Below are 16,940 nucleotides of genomic sequence, written 5' to 3'. Positions count from 1 at the left end.
AGGAGGGAGGAGGAGGAAGAGGAGGAGGAGGGAGGAAGAGGAGGAGGAGGGAGGAGGAGGGAGGAGGAGGAAGAGGAGGAGGAAGAAGGAGGAAGAGGAGGAGGAGGAAGGAAGAAGAAGAGGAGGAGGAAGGAGGAAGAGGAGGAGGAGGGAGGAGGAGGAGGGAGGAAGAGGAGGGAAGAGGAGCGAGGAGGAGGAGGAAGAGGGAGGAGGAGGAAGAGGAGGAGGGAGGAGGAGGAAGAAGAGGAGGAGGGAGGAAGAAGAGGAGGAGGGAGGAAGAGGAAGAAGGAGGAAGAGGAGGGAGGAGGAGGAAGAGGAAGAAGAGGGAAGAGGAGGAAGAGGAAGAGGGAGGAAGAGGGAAGAGGAAGGGGAGGAGGAGGAGGGGGAGGAGGAGGAGGAAACTGTATCAGATTAGAAGTCACTGTCATGATACTGCAGATACTTCTTCCAGTCCTGAAGATGGGTGCTCAGCCTCTGGAATTCACATGATAGAACACAGAATTGACCCCCATAGGCTGTCATCTGACATCCAGAGCCACAAACATACAATAAATAAACATAAAAAAGTTAAATGAAATTAAAAGGTGACTAGAGCAGTTTAACAACCAAATGCTTTACGTCTTACCCCAGAGAAGGCAGGCAGAGATAGTAAAGGACTTTGATGGGATAACAAACAAAAATCTGAATATAACTAGAGATTAAGGAACAACAGAATCACCTTACAGCATGGTTATAGAAGAAAATGCTCTTGTTCTTAGAAATATGCGGAGATCTCGGGACATTAGAGTTATGGAGATTCAGACACACTATGAGGTATGACAGAGAACAAAAGCACGAGTAAACAAGCATTAGCTAGCACACCTGAGGGAGATCTATGGGCACGCCACTGCTCTTGCAATAGTATTTTAAAGTTGAAATGACTTTCCATAAAAGGTTAAGCTGCAGGGAGCAGGAGGGACACTGGTGAGAAAGCGCACCTTCGCTGGACAGCTCTCCAAGCCCCACGTCTTCCTGTTCCATGAAGAGCTTCGACCCGATGAGGTAGGGCAAAGGCCGGTCAATGTAGAGGTCCTTCAAGGAAGGAAAGGGCGCCACCATTAAACACAGGGTGAGAATAAAGCCAAGTGCTCTACGCAATGTCCTGCTGTACCTGCATCTCAAATGAGATGAGGCGATAGCCCAAGGTAGAAATAAGGAAGCAGGACAAGGTCAGAAGGAAATTTTCAAATCCCACCAGGCAGTGGTGGTGAACACCTTTAACCCCAACACCAAGAAGACAGAGGTAGGTGAATCTCTGTGAGCTCAAGGCCAGCCTGGTTTAAGAAGTAACTCCCAGGAAGTCTTCCTTTGCTCAAGCCACAGAGTATCTGCTCCTCAGGAGCTTCCCGAACTCACCTAATCCCAGCCCAAATCTCCTAGAGACTAGAAACGAGAGGGAGAACGGTTGGTCAAAGGACACAGAAGCTTCAGTTAGCCCTAACATGAGCTGAGCAAGGATGACTCTAAGACCAACCAACATGTCAGACTGCATGAGGCAAAGGCCTCACTGCCTAACCCGTACACACAGAACTTCAGGGCACTGAGGAAAGCCCTCAGGGGAAAGGAGTCCTCCGTGGGAAGAGCACACCAATTGGTTCCAGTGCCAAATGGTCAGCCCTGAAAACATCCAAGTAAGTGACATTATATGGACTCAACAGGTTCTTTAGGAATGTATGTTATACAAATACACATATGACTGTAATAACAATTAATGGAAAAAAAGGACATGAATTTGAAAGAGTGGAGAGAGGTATACAGGAGGGTTAAGGAGGAAAAAGGAAGAAACATTGTAACTAAATTACAGTCTCAAATAAAAAAAAAATCAACTCCAGTTAGCAGAAATAAGATCAAGAGCTAACAATGCAACAGAATGATTACAGTTAATAAAATGCATTATATTTGATTGGTTTTGAGTGTCCTTACCATGAATTAAGTATGTGGCACATGCACAAGTTAGAATGAGTCATTCTACAGTTAATGGACACTTTAAAACATGTTATATATATTATATATATTTTATGTTTTTCTAATAAAAATGAAAACAAAACTTCAGGAGATTTGGGCTGGGATTAGGTGAGTTCGGGAAGCTCCTGAGGAGCAGATACTCTGTGGCTTGAGCAAAGGAAGACTTCCTGGGAGTTACTTCTTAGACCAGGCTGGCCTTGAGCTTACAGAGATCCACCTATCTCTGTCTTCTCGGTGTTGGGGTTAAAATAAAAATGAGCCACAAAAACAGTGGATAAGTAAAGGCCCATCTATGGACAGGAATTAGGTACAAAGAGAACCACCCCACAGCTACCCTCTCCCAGCTGTGTGCCATGGACACACATGCCCCACACTAATACATCAATAATAAATTTTAAGAGTTAAAAATCAAATTTAAAAAAACCAAATCTAGTTAAAAGTTTCACCCCTCTCCTATAACTTCTAAGCTATAAGTCAGTTTTCTTGCAGAGTTCTGAGGATGGTCGCTCGTGTCAATGCTTCCTCTCCCACAAACTATATACTAAAACCCTTAGAGAAGGAAGAAATATGCCTTGTAACTTTTCCCTACCTTGTACCCCTGAAATGCTCAGCGTGTCAAGGAAGGTTCTCAGAAAAGGTCAGTTTGGGAATGCTAAGAACATACACAGGCCATGCCTTACACACCCTGTGCCCAGCAAAGTAGTCAAGACACCATCATACTGTAACCAAATGCTTTACCTTTGGCTCAAGGATCAATTCCACCCGCTCATTGGCATCTTCCTCTTCAGAGTCCGAATTCCCTGCTTTTATGTCAAGTTGCTCAAACGCACTATCCAGGACCTGTAACCCATAGTTCACAGCCTCCTGGACTTTAGGAATCAGATCTATTTCTTTCTGTTCCCGAGTCTTCTCCTACAAAGAAAATATCCTTCAGTGTGTGTCTCCAATATACCAACTCTAAAGCCATGCCCTCCTCAAAAAATTTTAACTCAAAATGTTAACAGAGTCATGTCTACTGAATGCCTTGACACAGACTTTGGAGTCAATGTACAAGCTTTAAATCTTAGTTTTGTCACTTTTTGGGCATCGATCAAACAACCTAAACTCTAAAATTCTAATTTTTCATCTGGAAAAGCAGATGAACATTCAAATTAGAAATCTAACTGAGCCAGGCCACGGTGGCACAGGCCTTTTATCCCAGCACTAGGGAGGCAGAGACAGGGGTAGCCAGGGCTGTTATATAGAGAAACCCTATTGAAGAGGAGAGGAGAGGAGAGGAGGGGAGGGGGGGAGGGGAGGGGAGGGGGGGAGGGGAGGGGAGGGGAGGGGAGGGGAGGGGAGAGGAGAGGAGAGGAGAGGAGAGGAGAGGAGAGGAGAGGAGAGGAGAGGAGAGGAGAGGAGAGGAGAGGAGAGGAGAGGAGAGGAGAGGAGAGGGGCAAGGCGAGGCGAGGCGAGGCGAGGCGAGGCGAACCAAAACCGAGTCTGTAAAAACACACATACAAAGAAGCCACAACCTAGTCTGTAAAAACAGGTCTGTGGATAAGTGTGCTCAATGACTCAAGGTACCTACCTTTAGCTGTAAGGGACGGAACCAGGCTCTGATATCTAGTCCTATGACATTCAAAAACTATTTCACTATATCCTAACCACTTTTTAATATAATGTTGGTACAATATAACAATAATATTCACTTAGCTGAGTAGCAAATGCATGAGAACTATTAATAAAAGTTCACTTTCCTAAAAGGCTGGAGCAGAAAGAGCCATAGCTGGCTTCCTGGTCTCTAATATCCGAATCGACAGCTTCTTATCAACCTTCTTAAGTGACTTCCACAATAAACGTAAGGACAATCGGCCATTCTTCCCCAAATGAAAAGACAGTACTTCCTAAAGCACACAAAAGTAAGGCTCATAATCTTCCTTGGGTGTGGACTCCAAAGTGAGATGGCAAGGATGTGTATGGAGAGGTCACATGGCAAGCCATGGGAACCAGGGAGCTGCTGTCCTCTCATCCCTTGGCCTACTTTCCAAAGCACACAGCACTCATCAACTCTTCTTTCCTTTTCTTTCCCGACCTCCACGACCTCCCACAAACCTAGTCCATGGGAATGGGGATGAAGCTCAGGGGTAGAAAGCTCGCCCAATGTTCCTGGTGCCCCTTGGGCAATGCCCCAAGCATGGCCTACCCTTGTTGGCAAAGCCTACCCACTGCCTAAGCCTACCCACTGCCTAGGCTACCCACTGCCTAAGCCTACCCACTGCCTAACCTACCCACTGCCTAAGCCTACCCACTGCCTAAGCCTACCCACTGCCTAAGCCTACCCACTGCCTAAGCCTACCCACTGCCTAAGCCTACCCACTGCCTAACCTACCCACTGCCTAAGCCTACCCACTGCCTAACCTACCCACTGCCTAAGCCTACCCACTGCCTAAGCCTACCCACTGCCTAAGCCTACCCACTGCCTAAGCCTACCCACTGCCTAAGCCTACCCACTGCCTAACCTACCCACTGCCTAAGCCTACCCACTGCCTAACCTACCCACTCCCTAAGCCTACCCACTGCCTAAGCCTACCCACTGCCTAAGCCTACCCACTGCCTAAGCCTATCCACTGCCTAAGCCTACCCACTGCCTAAGCCTACCCACTGCCTAACCTACCCACTGCCTAACCTACCCACTGCCTAAGCCTACCCACTGCCTAACCTACCCACTGCCTAACCTACCCACTGCCTAAGCCTACCCACTGCCTAAGCCTACCCACTGCCTAAGCCTACCCACTGCCTAAGCCTACCCACTGCCTAAGCCTACCCACTGCCTACGCCTACCCACTGCCTAAGCCTACCCACTGCCTAAGCCTACCCACTGCCTAAGCCTACCCACTGCCTAAGCCTACCCACTGCCTAAGCCTACCCACTGCCTAAGCCTACCCACTGCCTAACCTACCCACTGCCTAAGCCTACCCACTGCCTAACCTACCCACTGCCTAACCTACCCACTGCCTAAGCCTACCCACTGCCTAAGCCTACCCACTGCCTAACCTACCCACTGCCTAAGCCTACCCACTGCCTAAGCCTACCCACTGCCTAAGCCTACCCACTGCCTAAGCCTACCCACTGCCTAACCTACCCACTGCCTAAGCCTACCCACTGCCTAAGCCTATCCACTGCCTAAGCCTATCCACTGCCTAACCTACCCACTGCCTAACCTACCCACTGCCTAAGCCTATCCACTGCCTAAGCCTATCCACTGCCTAAGCCTATCCACTGCCTAAGCCTACCCACTGCCTAAGCCTACCCACTGCCTAAGCCTACCCACTGCCTAAGCCTACCCACTGCCTAAGCCTACCCACTGCCTAAGCCTATCCACTGCCTAAGCCTACCCACTGCCGAAGCCTACCCACTGCCTAACCTACCCACTGCCTAACCTACCCACTGCCTAAGCCTACCCACTGCCTAAGCCTACCCACTGCCTAAGCCTACCCACTGCCTAAGCCTACCCACTGCCTAACCTACCCACTGCCTAAGCCTACCCACTGCCTAAGCCTACCCACTGCCTAAGCCTACCCACTGCCTAAGCCTACCCACTGCCTAAGCCTATCCACTGCCTAAGCCTACCAACTGCCTAAGCCTACCCACTGCCTAACCTACCCACTGCCTAACCTACCCACTGCCTAAGCCTATCCACTGCCTAAGCCTATCCACTGCCTAAGCCTATCCACTGCCTAAGCCTACCCACTGCCTAAGCCTACCCACTGCCTAACCTACCCACTGCCTAAGCCTACCCACTGCCTAAGCCTATCCACTGCCTAAGCCTACCCACTGCCTAAGCCTACCCACTGCCTAAGCCTACCCACTGCCTAAGCCTACCCACTGCCTAAGCCTATCCACTGCCTAAGCCTACCCACTGCCTAAGCCTATCCACTGCCTAACCTACCCACTGCCTAACCTACCCACTGCCTAAGCCTACCCACTGCCTAACCTACCCACTGCCTAAGCCTACCCACTGCCTAAGCCTACCCACTGCCTAACCTACCCACTGCCTAAGCCTACCCACTGCCTAAGCCTACCCACTGCCTAAGCCTACCCACTGCCTAAGCCTACCCACTGCCTAACCTACCCACTGCCTAAGCCTACCCACTGCCTAAGCCTACCCACTGCCTAAGCCTATCCACTGCCTAAGCCTACCCACTGCCTAAGCCTACCCACTGCCTAACCTACCCACTGCCTAAGCCTACCCACTGCCTAAGCCTACCCACTGCCTAAGCCTACCCACTGCCTAAGCCTATCCACTGCCTAAGCCTACCCACTGCCTAAGCCTATCCACTGCCTAAGCCTACCCACTGCCTAAGCCTACCCACTGCCTAAGCCTACCCACTGCCTAAGCCTACCCACTGCCTAAGCCTATCCACTGCCTTTTACTTGCCCTTCCTTCTTCATTTGACTAAAATCTCATCTTGAAGCTTTTCCCGGCTAGTTTAACAGTAAGTGTCTCCTTGTGCGAACTTCCAAAACACTTACCAGCCATGCAATAACCAATGGCCTCAACAGACAAGGAAGCCTCTGAGAGTAAGTGTCCTAAATCATCAGTTTCCTGCAGCTCCAATAACTACACACTGCACAGTGCACTCTGGCCTAACACACCTTGTACCCATGGGCTCCTCAAACACGCACATACTAAACCGATATTCACCTAGTTAATTTTGATGTGACAGAAACAAGAATAAATACAATCACAAAAAAGATAGGGACACCGGGACTTCACCTCTGTGACATTCACTTCCCGAAGTTCAGGCTGTGGCCTGTTTCTATATAAACTGAGGAAGAGTGGCTTCTAGATCTTTAAAGGATAGGAAGAGGTGGGTGAGGAAGGAGGAGGAGGACAAGACGATGCTTCCTCTGTGGCCTATGAACCTGGGTAGTTTACTCCGCTCCACACTTAATGCTATTATTTTATCTCTGTACTAACAGGCTAAATTTCAGGAAAAAATGGAAACGTTTTCTTGGCCCACTGTCAAAGGCCATATGTGCCACATTGCCAGTCCTCATCACCGTCTTTATCACTTCTCCAGATTAGTAATTCAAAGAAAGGAGGGTTCAGTGCAAGTACCTGCTCAGCTTTTTCCGCCTCCGTCTTGAGCGCCTGATCCTCCACTTCCTCATCGTACACCCGCTAAGTATGGAAGCAAAGCCATTGAAAACAGTTAAGCACTGGAATGGGATCACAGGTAAACACTCCATACAAAGAACTAAAAAAGAAATACCAAAGAGCATGCGCGAGCTGAACCCAGGGCCCCCACGTGTATGTACCAACAACTGGGGTGGGGCTATCCTTAAAGCTGTTATCTGTCTGTTGAATACATCCCTAACTGGACTGTCTTATCTGGCCTCGATGGGAGAGGATGGGCCTAGTCCTGCAGAGACTTGATGTGCTGGGGTAAGGGGATATCTAGGAGGGTCTCTACCCTCTACCCTCTCAGAGGAGAAGGTGAGGGGTGGGGGAAGGTTTATAAAGGAAGGTTATGGGAGGGGGTCTGGGAGGAGGCAGCAATCAAACATAAAGTGAATAAAAAAATGGAAATAGCTTTTTGAAAAACAACAGGGACCACCACCAGTGGGGTCATGAACAAATAACAACATAATAATTCGCCTGAAATTAAACTGTAGAAAAAGACATGAATGACTGAAAAAACACAAGGAACTATCTGGCTGATCAAAGAGTTCTGGAAACACTATGATCTCAACTATACAAACTTTCACTTAACCTAACCCGGATTTCTAACAGGGCAACAATACAGGTACCTTTACACAAGGCTATTGCTAATATCAACTGGTACAATTTACCAACTAGATAAATAACAATTAGAACAAGGAAAATAATAAAGGTAAAATATACTTTTATTCTGTTGCTTAAAATGGTTGAAAGTTTTGTTACTTATCTCATATGAATCAAAGAAAAAAGGTAAAGTGCCCCAACAACCTGCCGGAAGACACAGGACCAAGGAAGGCCTCTTTGACAAGTATCTGTCCATCCTGAAACGCTCTGCAATTTTTTAAACAATTGCAGTGTAACATATTTGTTAGAAAAAGCCAATATGAGTGTAGGTCTGATGGCTAATCTTGGGTGCTACCTTGACTATCCTGGACTCTTGTGAAGAATTTTCTTGGTCATACCATTTGAAGCAGGGAAACCCAACCAGAATCTGGACCACACTTTCTTGTGGAAGCCCAGATAAAAGAACATGGAAGAAGGAAAATTTGCCTTTTGCCTCTTGTGCTCACTCTTGCTAGCAAGTTCATCTAACTTGTTGCTAAGGCATTCCTTTGCTGATGCTAGAACCACCTTCTTCAGGATTCTAGTGGAGACTGAAGATCCGCAGCTCTTCAGCGATCCTCCAGGCCTCCAGCACCAGATGGAGACCGCTGGGTAGGCAAGCTCCTAGATGAACAACTACTGCACGCTCGGGCCATTGTCTTGAAGCATGACATTGCTGGACGATCCTGAGCACATCCTGCAAGCCAATCTAATGAATCTTCTTTTGATATACATGTTCACCCTATCAGTTCTATTCCTTTAGAGAGCCCTGATTATATAGGATAATGAAAATGTTCTGTAGAGACAATAGGGTTACAAAAGTATGAATTCACTAAAACACACTGAGCTACACTTTTTAAAAGAAACTACCTAAGCCATTTTAAAAATCAGTCAATATTCTTTACCTAAAGCTTTTATATTTGAGATTATTGGAATATTTGCAAGACTTTATAAGCATCCCTAATTAAAAATCCACAATCTGACGCTGATGCATGCAAAGGTCCAGATTTTATTTCAGTGCATTCTATGTGATTTCATTTTGATTTAAGAACAATCAACCTGTGCCCATGACAACTAGATGAAAAGATTCTATTTCTGAGGACACCACACACTTTGGTTGTGGTGCATAGAGACATCAGGCTGGAAACAGGTCGGAAGCTTCCTCCTTTCACAGAGCTAAAAACCACTATGCAGGTAGCCGCTTAGGAATCAGCAATGTCTTCCACAGAGGTGGACTCTGCGTACAGCAATACCCACCTGAGAGGCAGGACTGCTCTGGTGATAACCAACTGCTTTCTAATTGGATCTGAGGCCTGCGCCTTGGGAGGAAATCACGCCTTGTTCTCTAAAGCAGGTGCGAAGTCCTTGCCTGAGGGATCAGATGCCATAAAGTCTGGCCCCAGTACTACTTCTGTCTTTGCTAAAGTGACGCATTGTCAAAATATCTTCTAGATGTTTATACCCATAGGTTAGGGCTATTCTCAACCTTGGCAGATATGTCAAATTCATAGAGAAAAGTTAAAAAAACAAAGATAAAATAGTGACTATTTCTAAATAAATAGAAATTTTGAGGAACTGATCATGATGGTTCATGCTTACAGGCTGACTTTCAGCAATCTAAAGCAGAAGACTGCTAGACAGCAAAATCCTGTCTGCAAAAACAAGCTGTTAAAGCAACTTGCCCTATGAAGTATATTAGATTATAATATTTAATAACTTAAAGTAAATTACATGGGAAACTAAACTTATGTTCACATGAACATACACACAGTTCGGTGAGGACAGAACAGCTATACAATAAAAGCTCTCTTCATGGGTGCACACACCCATAAATAAATACTCCAAGGCATAAAACCTTCACGTGTGCACACACACACTCATAAATATGTACTCCAAGGGCATAAAAAAAAATGCAGAGATACAAAGATACTTCTCCTAAAGATCACAGTTAGGAAATAAAAAGGTAGTTGGTTCCTATGATGCAAATATGGAGAAATATCAAAATCTGGTAATTAATTCTAGGTGCTACATATTCTTACCATGTGTGGCTATCCTCTATTCTTTCCTAAACAAATGAAGTATTTCATATAAAGCTGATAGCTGACTATTTACGTATGTTTGATATGGTCATATTAATGGAGTAAGAATAGAAATTAATTTCAAGAATCAGGTGGTCTCTAATCCCAGCAGAAGGAAGACAGAGGCAGGAGGATCAGGAATTAAAGTTCATTCTCCACAACATAAGGCCAGTCTGGGTTACGAGATCTTGTCTCAAAAAAAGTTCATAAAAAGTCTCAAAAGCTATGTAAAAAGTTATTTTAACACTAAGAAATACGCAGGTTGTAAATGCATATTGTTTTGTGCACACACGCACACACACACACACACACACACACACACAGAGTCATCCAGACTACAGAGATACAAACTGATGTTTGCTGGCTTATTAATTTCAGGTAATAAATTATCTGTAGGCTTAATTTTTTAAGCCTATTATCTGTGTAAAAAGAGACCTAGAACCTTTGTCCCAGCCTCTCGGGGAGTTGATGCTTCTGGTGGCTTCTCTCATTCTTACTTTTTTTTAAGGTTTACTTTTATGTGTATAAATGTTTTGGCTTTGCCTGTGTGTGTGTGCAAGTGCACTCTCCGTGCCTTATGCCTGAGAAGACCAGAAGGGGGTGCTGTCTCCACCTGAACTGGAGTTATGGACCTACGTTAGCTGACATATGGGTGCTGGAAATCGAACCTGAGCATTTTACTTTTAATTACGTAGTTTTATTTTATGTGCATTGGTGTTTTGGGAGCATGTATGTCTGTGTGAAGATATCGAGTCTTGGAGTTGTAGACAGCTGTAAGCTGCCAGATGGGTCCTGGAACTTGAGCCCAGGTCCACTGGAAAGAGCAGTTAAGTGCTCTTAACCACTGAGCCATCTCTCCAGCCCCGCATTCTTAATTTTCCTTCCTAACTGTCCTATACCAAACATTTCCAATATGAGAACAACAAAAATAAAGATACATGACACTTTACATGGGATTTTAAGATAGGACAGCTACTGGAGTCATTTCAAATTTGTATGGCAAGACCTCTAACCTGAAAGGGCTGACTTTCTGGCTAAAGTCTAAAGCCATCAATACTGAGCATGAACCCCACCAAAAAATCTACCCCTCAGCGGGTCAGCATCCAGGGCTTGCTAAGTCCAAGGTGGCATCTAAAACACCAACAGTTCAGGAAGACCTAAAGGCCATGAGACCTTTGAGTAGTACCCAGTAACTGCAGCTAATCAGTGCTAACTTCCTCACTCTACCTGGGCTGACCTTACTGCTCCATTTCATGAGCATTCAGAGAGGTATATAATAGAACTGGCAAGGCTGGAGAGATGGCTCAGCAGTTAAGAGCACTGGCTGCTCTTCCAGAGGTCCTGAGTTCAATTCCCAGCAACCACATGGTGGCTCACAGCCATCTGTAATGGGATCCGATGCCCTCGACTGGTGTGTCTGACGACAGCGACGGTGTACCCACATACATGAAATGAATAAATATATCTTTAAAAAAAACAGAACTGGCAAATATCTTTGGTATTTGTCCTCAAGAAGCGTTTCCTCATTTGGAGAAGTGGGATACAGGACCTGAGGAGTAAGTGAAGTAAGGGTGGGTTTTTAAGATTACACACAGCTCTGGTCCTTTTCAGTTATGTTTTCTCATTCAGTTATTTAAGTATCCAGGATGTATGTGTATCCAGATTGTGCTAAGACCTATGAATGAGTTTAGCTAAATGCTAAGGCTTACTCTGAAACTTTAAAATTAGGATTGCTAACATGTAATGTGCACTTTTATGAAAATAACATATAACACACCACATACAATGCACATATATGATGAAAACTTTTTTTAAAAAATTAAGATTGCTGTGGCAAGAGAGATGGCTCAGTGGTTAAGAGCATTTGTGGCTTCTCTTTTAGAGGACTGGGGTTCAAGTCCTAGCGCCCATGTGGCCACTCAGAATTGTCTAGAGCTCCAGTTCTAGGGCATCTATCCCACCGGGCACACACGTGGCACACATAGCTGTGAGTGCAGGCAAAATACCCACACATAAAAAGTTATAAACAAATCTCTAAAAAAATCAAGATGGCTAGACTGTTAGCAAATGACACAAGGACTAAGGGTGAAGCCTATGCACTCAGAGAGGCAAAGGCAAGCAGATCTCCATGAATCCAAGGCTAGCCAGGTCTACACATCAAGCTCCAGACCAACTAGGCTAAATGGTGAAACCCTGTCCCAAGGGGTACTGCCTCGTTCAGGGTGACTCTGGCAGACAAAGATAATTAAGGGCACCCAGAGCAATCTAAAAAAGGCAACTCCAAGGTAGCAAAAGCAGCTCCAGGCATTAGAGGCTACTTTGTCAAAAGAAAGCACATCTGTAAAAATGAAGCAGGCTGGCGGGAAGGGATAGCACGTGCGGGGGATTATAGGCTAATACGGTTCTGAACTTTAACCCCACATCATTGATTCTCTATGACAATTAGTAATGACACCTGTTCCCTTACAAAAGGGGTGGGGGGCTGAAAAGGAAGAAAATGATGAAAACATAGTCTTTATAGTTAACAAAATGATCCCGGAAAATCAATTTAAGTTTCTTTTTAAATATTTTTTCCACAAAGCTAAAAATTCTTTAACTGGCTTTTAAAAGTGCCGTGTGGTCTTTCATTATTTGATGTTTTCGGGCAGGTGTTTCGCCTACATGCATATCTGCGCAGTGTGTGCCAGAAGAAGGCAGTGGATCCCCTAGAATGGAGGTCCAGCGGCTGCGAGCTGCCACGTAGGTGCTAAGAATTGAACCCAGATCCTCTGGAAGAGCAGCCAGTGCTAGTTAACCTGAGCCATCCATCTCTTGAGCCTCCTGTATTCTTTTAACAACCTGAAGTCATTAACTAGGACTGCTGAGCCCGAGGTCAGCACTGCTGCAGAATAAAACTCTGTCTCGAGGGGAAAAGAAAGGCAAGGGGTGGCACCTTAAGAACTGGGTCCCTCTCTGCTTAGAATTTAAAACACAGGCCAACACTAATCAGCTGTTCTCGTTCAGGATTCCCTCTGGAACCCTTACTAATGATCCTATACAACTTCTATTGCCCTCAAAACGCCCTTACTGTTCTATTGCCCTACAAAGTCCAGCTTGCTTTACTAATTCTAAAATGGAGTTTGCAATGATGAGGCTGCCTCTGAAACTAAGGAAACGCAGCTGACTTTAAATATGAACTTCACAAACCTAACTGGCAGTGGTGTCCTAACCTGAATTGTAATTCCTGAGAATCAATGTCAGCGTTCAAAGAAAATATACAGGCAAGCAGACAGAGGCAATAGGCATTTTGTGAAGTTGATTATTTTCCCAGTTTCCTGAAGCACTAGCCATTCTCCGAACATCATCAGCTGCCCCTCCACAATGGGAAGAAGCTGTATGTACCATGTGGCTCTGTAAAAGGTCCTGGAAGCAGTTACAGTTAGCGTAACCAACACACTTCTGAAGAATCCTGATGGCAGACTGGAAGGGGAGAGGAACAGGACTTATTACTAAGGGGACAAAGGCATGAGTAGAAACACAAAATCCATAGAAGTAGACATAGAGAACGATTTTAAAAAGTTTTCACAAGGATGAAGCAAAGAAGTGCAGGCCGACAGGAGCCGGATGTAGATCTCTCCTGAGAGACACAGTAAGAATACACCAAATGCAGAGGCGAATGCCAGCAGCAAACCACTGAACTGAGAATGGGACCCCCATTGAAGGAATCAGAGAAAAGACTGGAAGAGCTTGAAGGGGCTCGAGACCCCATATGTACAACAATGCCAAGCAACCAGAGCTTCCAGGAACTAAGCCACTACCCAAAGACTACACATGGACTGACCCTGGACTCTGACCTCATAGGTAGCAATGCATAGCCTAGTAAGAGCACCAGTGGAAGGGGAAGCCCTTGGTCCTGCCAAGACTGAACCCCCAGTGAACGTTATTGTTGGGGGGATGGCAGTAATGGGGGGAGGATGGGGAGGGGAACAGCCATATAGAAGGGGAGGGGGAGGAGTTAGGGGGATGTTGGCCCGGAAACTGGGAAAGGGAATAACAATAGAAATGTAAATAAGAAATACTCGAGTTAATAAAGAAAAAAAGGAAAAAAAAGTTTTCACAAAATCTAAGCTATGGGAAATTTTAAGAAATTTTGTCAGAAAAAGCTAGAAGAGAGAGGCTATCTAAAGTGTATGATCAGAAACTCAAGTTTTCCTTGCCTCCTCCACCGGAAAAGCATCATCTGGTACCAGTCTGTACAGACACATGAGTACAAAAGAATTTGTTCCTTGCCCGATCTGCACCTCAACATTAACTATAAGAAGAGCTGAGCACCTGACGTAGCAAGAAAAATGCACAGTGAGAGATGCACACAAGAAAAGCACATAAAACCATCCGATCCAGCTTAATGAGAACGGGGGCTGCTGTCATCAATAAGGAGAGCACACACCCTAACTGACCCCTCCAGGGAGATAAGTGCTCAGGTTGAACAGCCAGGCTCTGTGCACGTCAGAAAATGTCTTCAGGTTGAGCATCCCAATCCAAAACTGGGAAATCCAAAACTTTCTGAGCAATGGCATAACATTCAAAAAAGTTCAGACATGGGGCTGTTTCAACTTAGGGATGCTGAACCTGTAAGGTCTCTGTGGATTCCATCCCAAACACCTGCAATCTAAACAGCTTCTAGCCCCAAGTATCCCAGATATTTGTACAATCATCTGTATTGGGTGTACTTGAATTCATGTTATGTTTCAAACATAATAGCTTCCCTTTGCTGTTAAAGAAAATACTTGGTAGCCACTCAATGAGCCAGGTAGGCTGGCACACACAGTAGTGAACGAAGAGCCCTCACCAAACCCCATGCCTCAAACACGATAGAACATGAGGTGTGTCACTTCACTTCTTTTCTATGGTAGTTTTACCAAGATAACTTCTCTGTGTATCCCCAGCAGCTCACAGGAACTCACTGAGGAAACAACTCAAATGTGCTTTAAAGCTCAGCAGCATTTTCACTGTGGACTCTGTGCCATATATCCATCCAAACCGAGAAAACCGGTACTGGTCAGACAGCGGGGTCCCAGCACTTGGGAGGCAGAGGCAGGTGGATTTCTTATGAGATCCAGGCCAGCCTGGTCTACAGAGCACGTTCCAGGACAGCCAGGGTTATACAGAGAAACCCTGTCTCAAAGAACAGAAGAAGAAAAGGAAAAAGGAAACTCTAATGGACAGAATGCAAAGCAGACATCTGCATCCACTTACACAGCTGATGGAAACACTGGACCTACAAAGATAAGGGGACTGAAGGCAAACGTGGGGCACACAGGCCAAGCCAGGCACGTAATTGATCATACCAAAGGAGCACCGTGGCTTTTTTAAGAGGCACACCATTCTGATCAAATGGCAACTGCCCTCAAAACTAAAAACAGAGAGACCAGCATGAAACAAACCTTATTATTAAATTTTTTTAAGGTTGGTGAAACTCACAAACTTTACTAATAAAAGACATTGATTTCTGAGAAAGGAGCCAATCTATCCACCAAAACTTAGAAGGGAACCTAATTATCGTTATAAACTACAATAGCTCTTACTCCCCAGAAGGCATTATTCGAAAGTCAGATGCCATAAACCAACTCACATTCTCAATGAACTGGGTGTTAGACAGCATGAGGAAGTCGTTGAAGACATTATGCAGACGACAATGTGTGGCCTTGGTCTCCTGAATTAATCCATCCACCTGCTTCTTGATTTCGTGAGTCCTGGAGATAGTCTGCTGTGAGAACTCCTGTAGAAACTGTAGAAGCTATTTTGAAAGGAAACAAAGTGTCAACACTACGTGTGGATCAGAACAAAAAAGAACCCCTTGCCTTTCTCCCAGATGTTATGAAAAAGGATGATACTTTTGATCTGGGGTCAAGTAACCCTGAAAAGCATTAAGAAACCTCACCGGATTGAAGTTGTCCATCGCACACACCAATTATCACATTTCTAGAGGGATTTAAAGCTCTATTCGGCTGTTATTCTCCAGAGACCACATAGTGTAACATAACACCCGAAATCCTACCTATATGAAATTGTGAAACTAAACTTCTGAACTCTTAGGCTCTCAAAGTGAGCAGCCCTCCCTACTTAAAAATATGTGCTGCCCTTTTTAGCCCAAATTCTAATACAGAAGGGCTTCCGTAGTAGAAACAGAGCAATCCTTGAAGAGGACAGAAACAATTCTGCACAGCAGGATGGCGTGGAAGACATGGTTGAAAAGCCTCTGCAAGGAAGGAAACCCGCGTCTGCGCAGCAGAGTGCTGGGAAGAAGCCTAGAGGGCCGCCCTCCCCGGGGTCTGAGATTGCGCCTAGAATACTGGAGGAAACTGTCCCCGCGAAGGGGTAAGCCCAGCTCTGTCCCTCCCTTGGCCCCGGGTCCTCCGCTCACACCAGCGTCAGCCGCCAGCGACCAGTTCTGACTGCTGCGGCGGATCTCCTCCACCGACCAGGGCCGTTCCCACACGGGTTCGGACGCCGGAGGCTGCTCCGAGTCCGGGCTCGTCCGGTTCATCTGCAGCGGGAAGGACAAAAAGAAGGGCTGAGTCTGGGTCAAAGGATCCAGCCCTGCCCACCTGGGCCGCCGTCCTCACCACGTTTGCACCGCTACTCAGCAAGGTCCAAAGTGACTACCGGAGCTGCTACCAGCAGCGCCCACCCAGCGCTGTGGTAGTCACATAGTTCGCGTCACGTGATGACGTCGTCACGTGACCTGGGGCGCAGGCTCTGAGAGGAAGTCGTAGGTTTACAGTTCCTGGGTAATTGGGCTGTGTGGCCCGAGAGAAGGTGCTAAAGCAGCCAATTCTAGAGGTGCGAAAGAGATAGGTGGTACCAGTTGGGCCCATGCTGAGGAATTCAGTGGCCTACCAGACGGGAGCTAGAAGGGGAAGGAGAGCAGAGGACGACTTCCCGGATGCGCAGTAGCTTTGTTGATTATGCATGTGGTGTGTAACTGGCCCAGGGACTCAGTGACCCTCAGATGTTGTACTCCTGCTCACCCGCTTGGTTTCAATTCAGTGTGGATCTGCTTGAAATTC

General features: G+C 46.1%; 1 protein-coding gene across 13 annotated transcripts in view; it reads right to left on the bottom strand.

Annotated features, from left to right (window-relative positions):
* The window catches only part of Washc2c (WASH complex subunit 2C), a 58,974-nt gene extending 42,385 nt beyond the window's left edge, over positions 1-16,589 (bottom strand). For 7 of the 13 annotated variants that reach the window (XM_087656920.1, XM_087656916.1, XM_087656923.1 and 4 more), the window contains exons 1-6: positions 16,497-16,589; positions 16,295-16,417; positions 15,503-15,667; positions 7,109-7,171; positions 2,743-2,916; positions 978-1,071 (exon numbers count right to left, since the gene is read on the bottom strand). In XM_087656920.1, the coding sequence (XP_087513046.1) occupies positions 978-1,071; positions 2,743-2,916; positions 7,109-7,171; positions 15,503-15,667; positions 16,295-16,417 (619 nt within the window). In that variant the 5' untranslated portion in view covers positions 16,497-16,589. 13 annotated transcript variants of the gene reach the window in all.
* Between the last annotated feature and the right edge of the window lie 351 nt (positions 16,590-16,940).

Source organism: Rattus norvegicus, chromosome 4 (assembly GCF_021556685.1).
Source record: "Rattus norvegicus strain SHRSP/BbbUtx chromosome 4, alternate assembly SHRSP_T2T, whole genome shotgun sequence".
Classification (NCBI taxonomy): Eukaryota; Metazoa; Chordata; class Mammalia; order Rodentia; family Muridae; genus Rattus; species Rattus norvegicus.
This window is presented reverse-complemented; position numbering and strand designations above follow the sequence as displayed.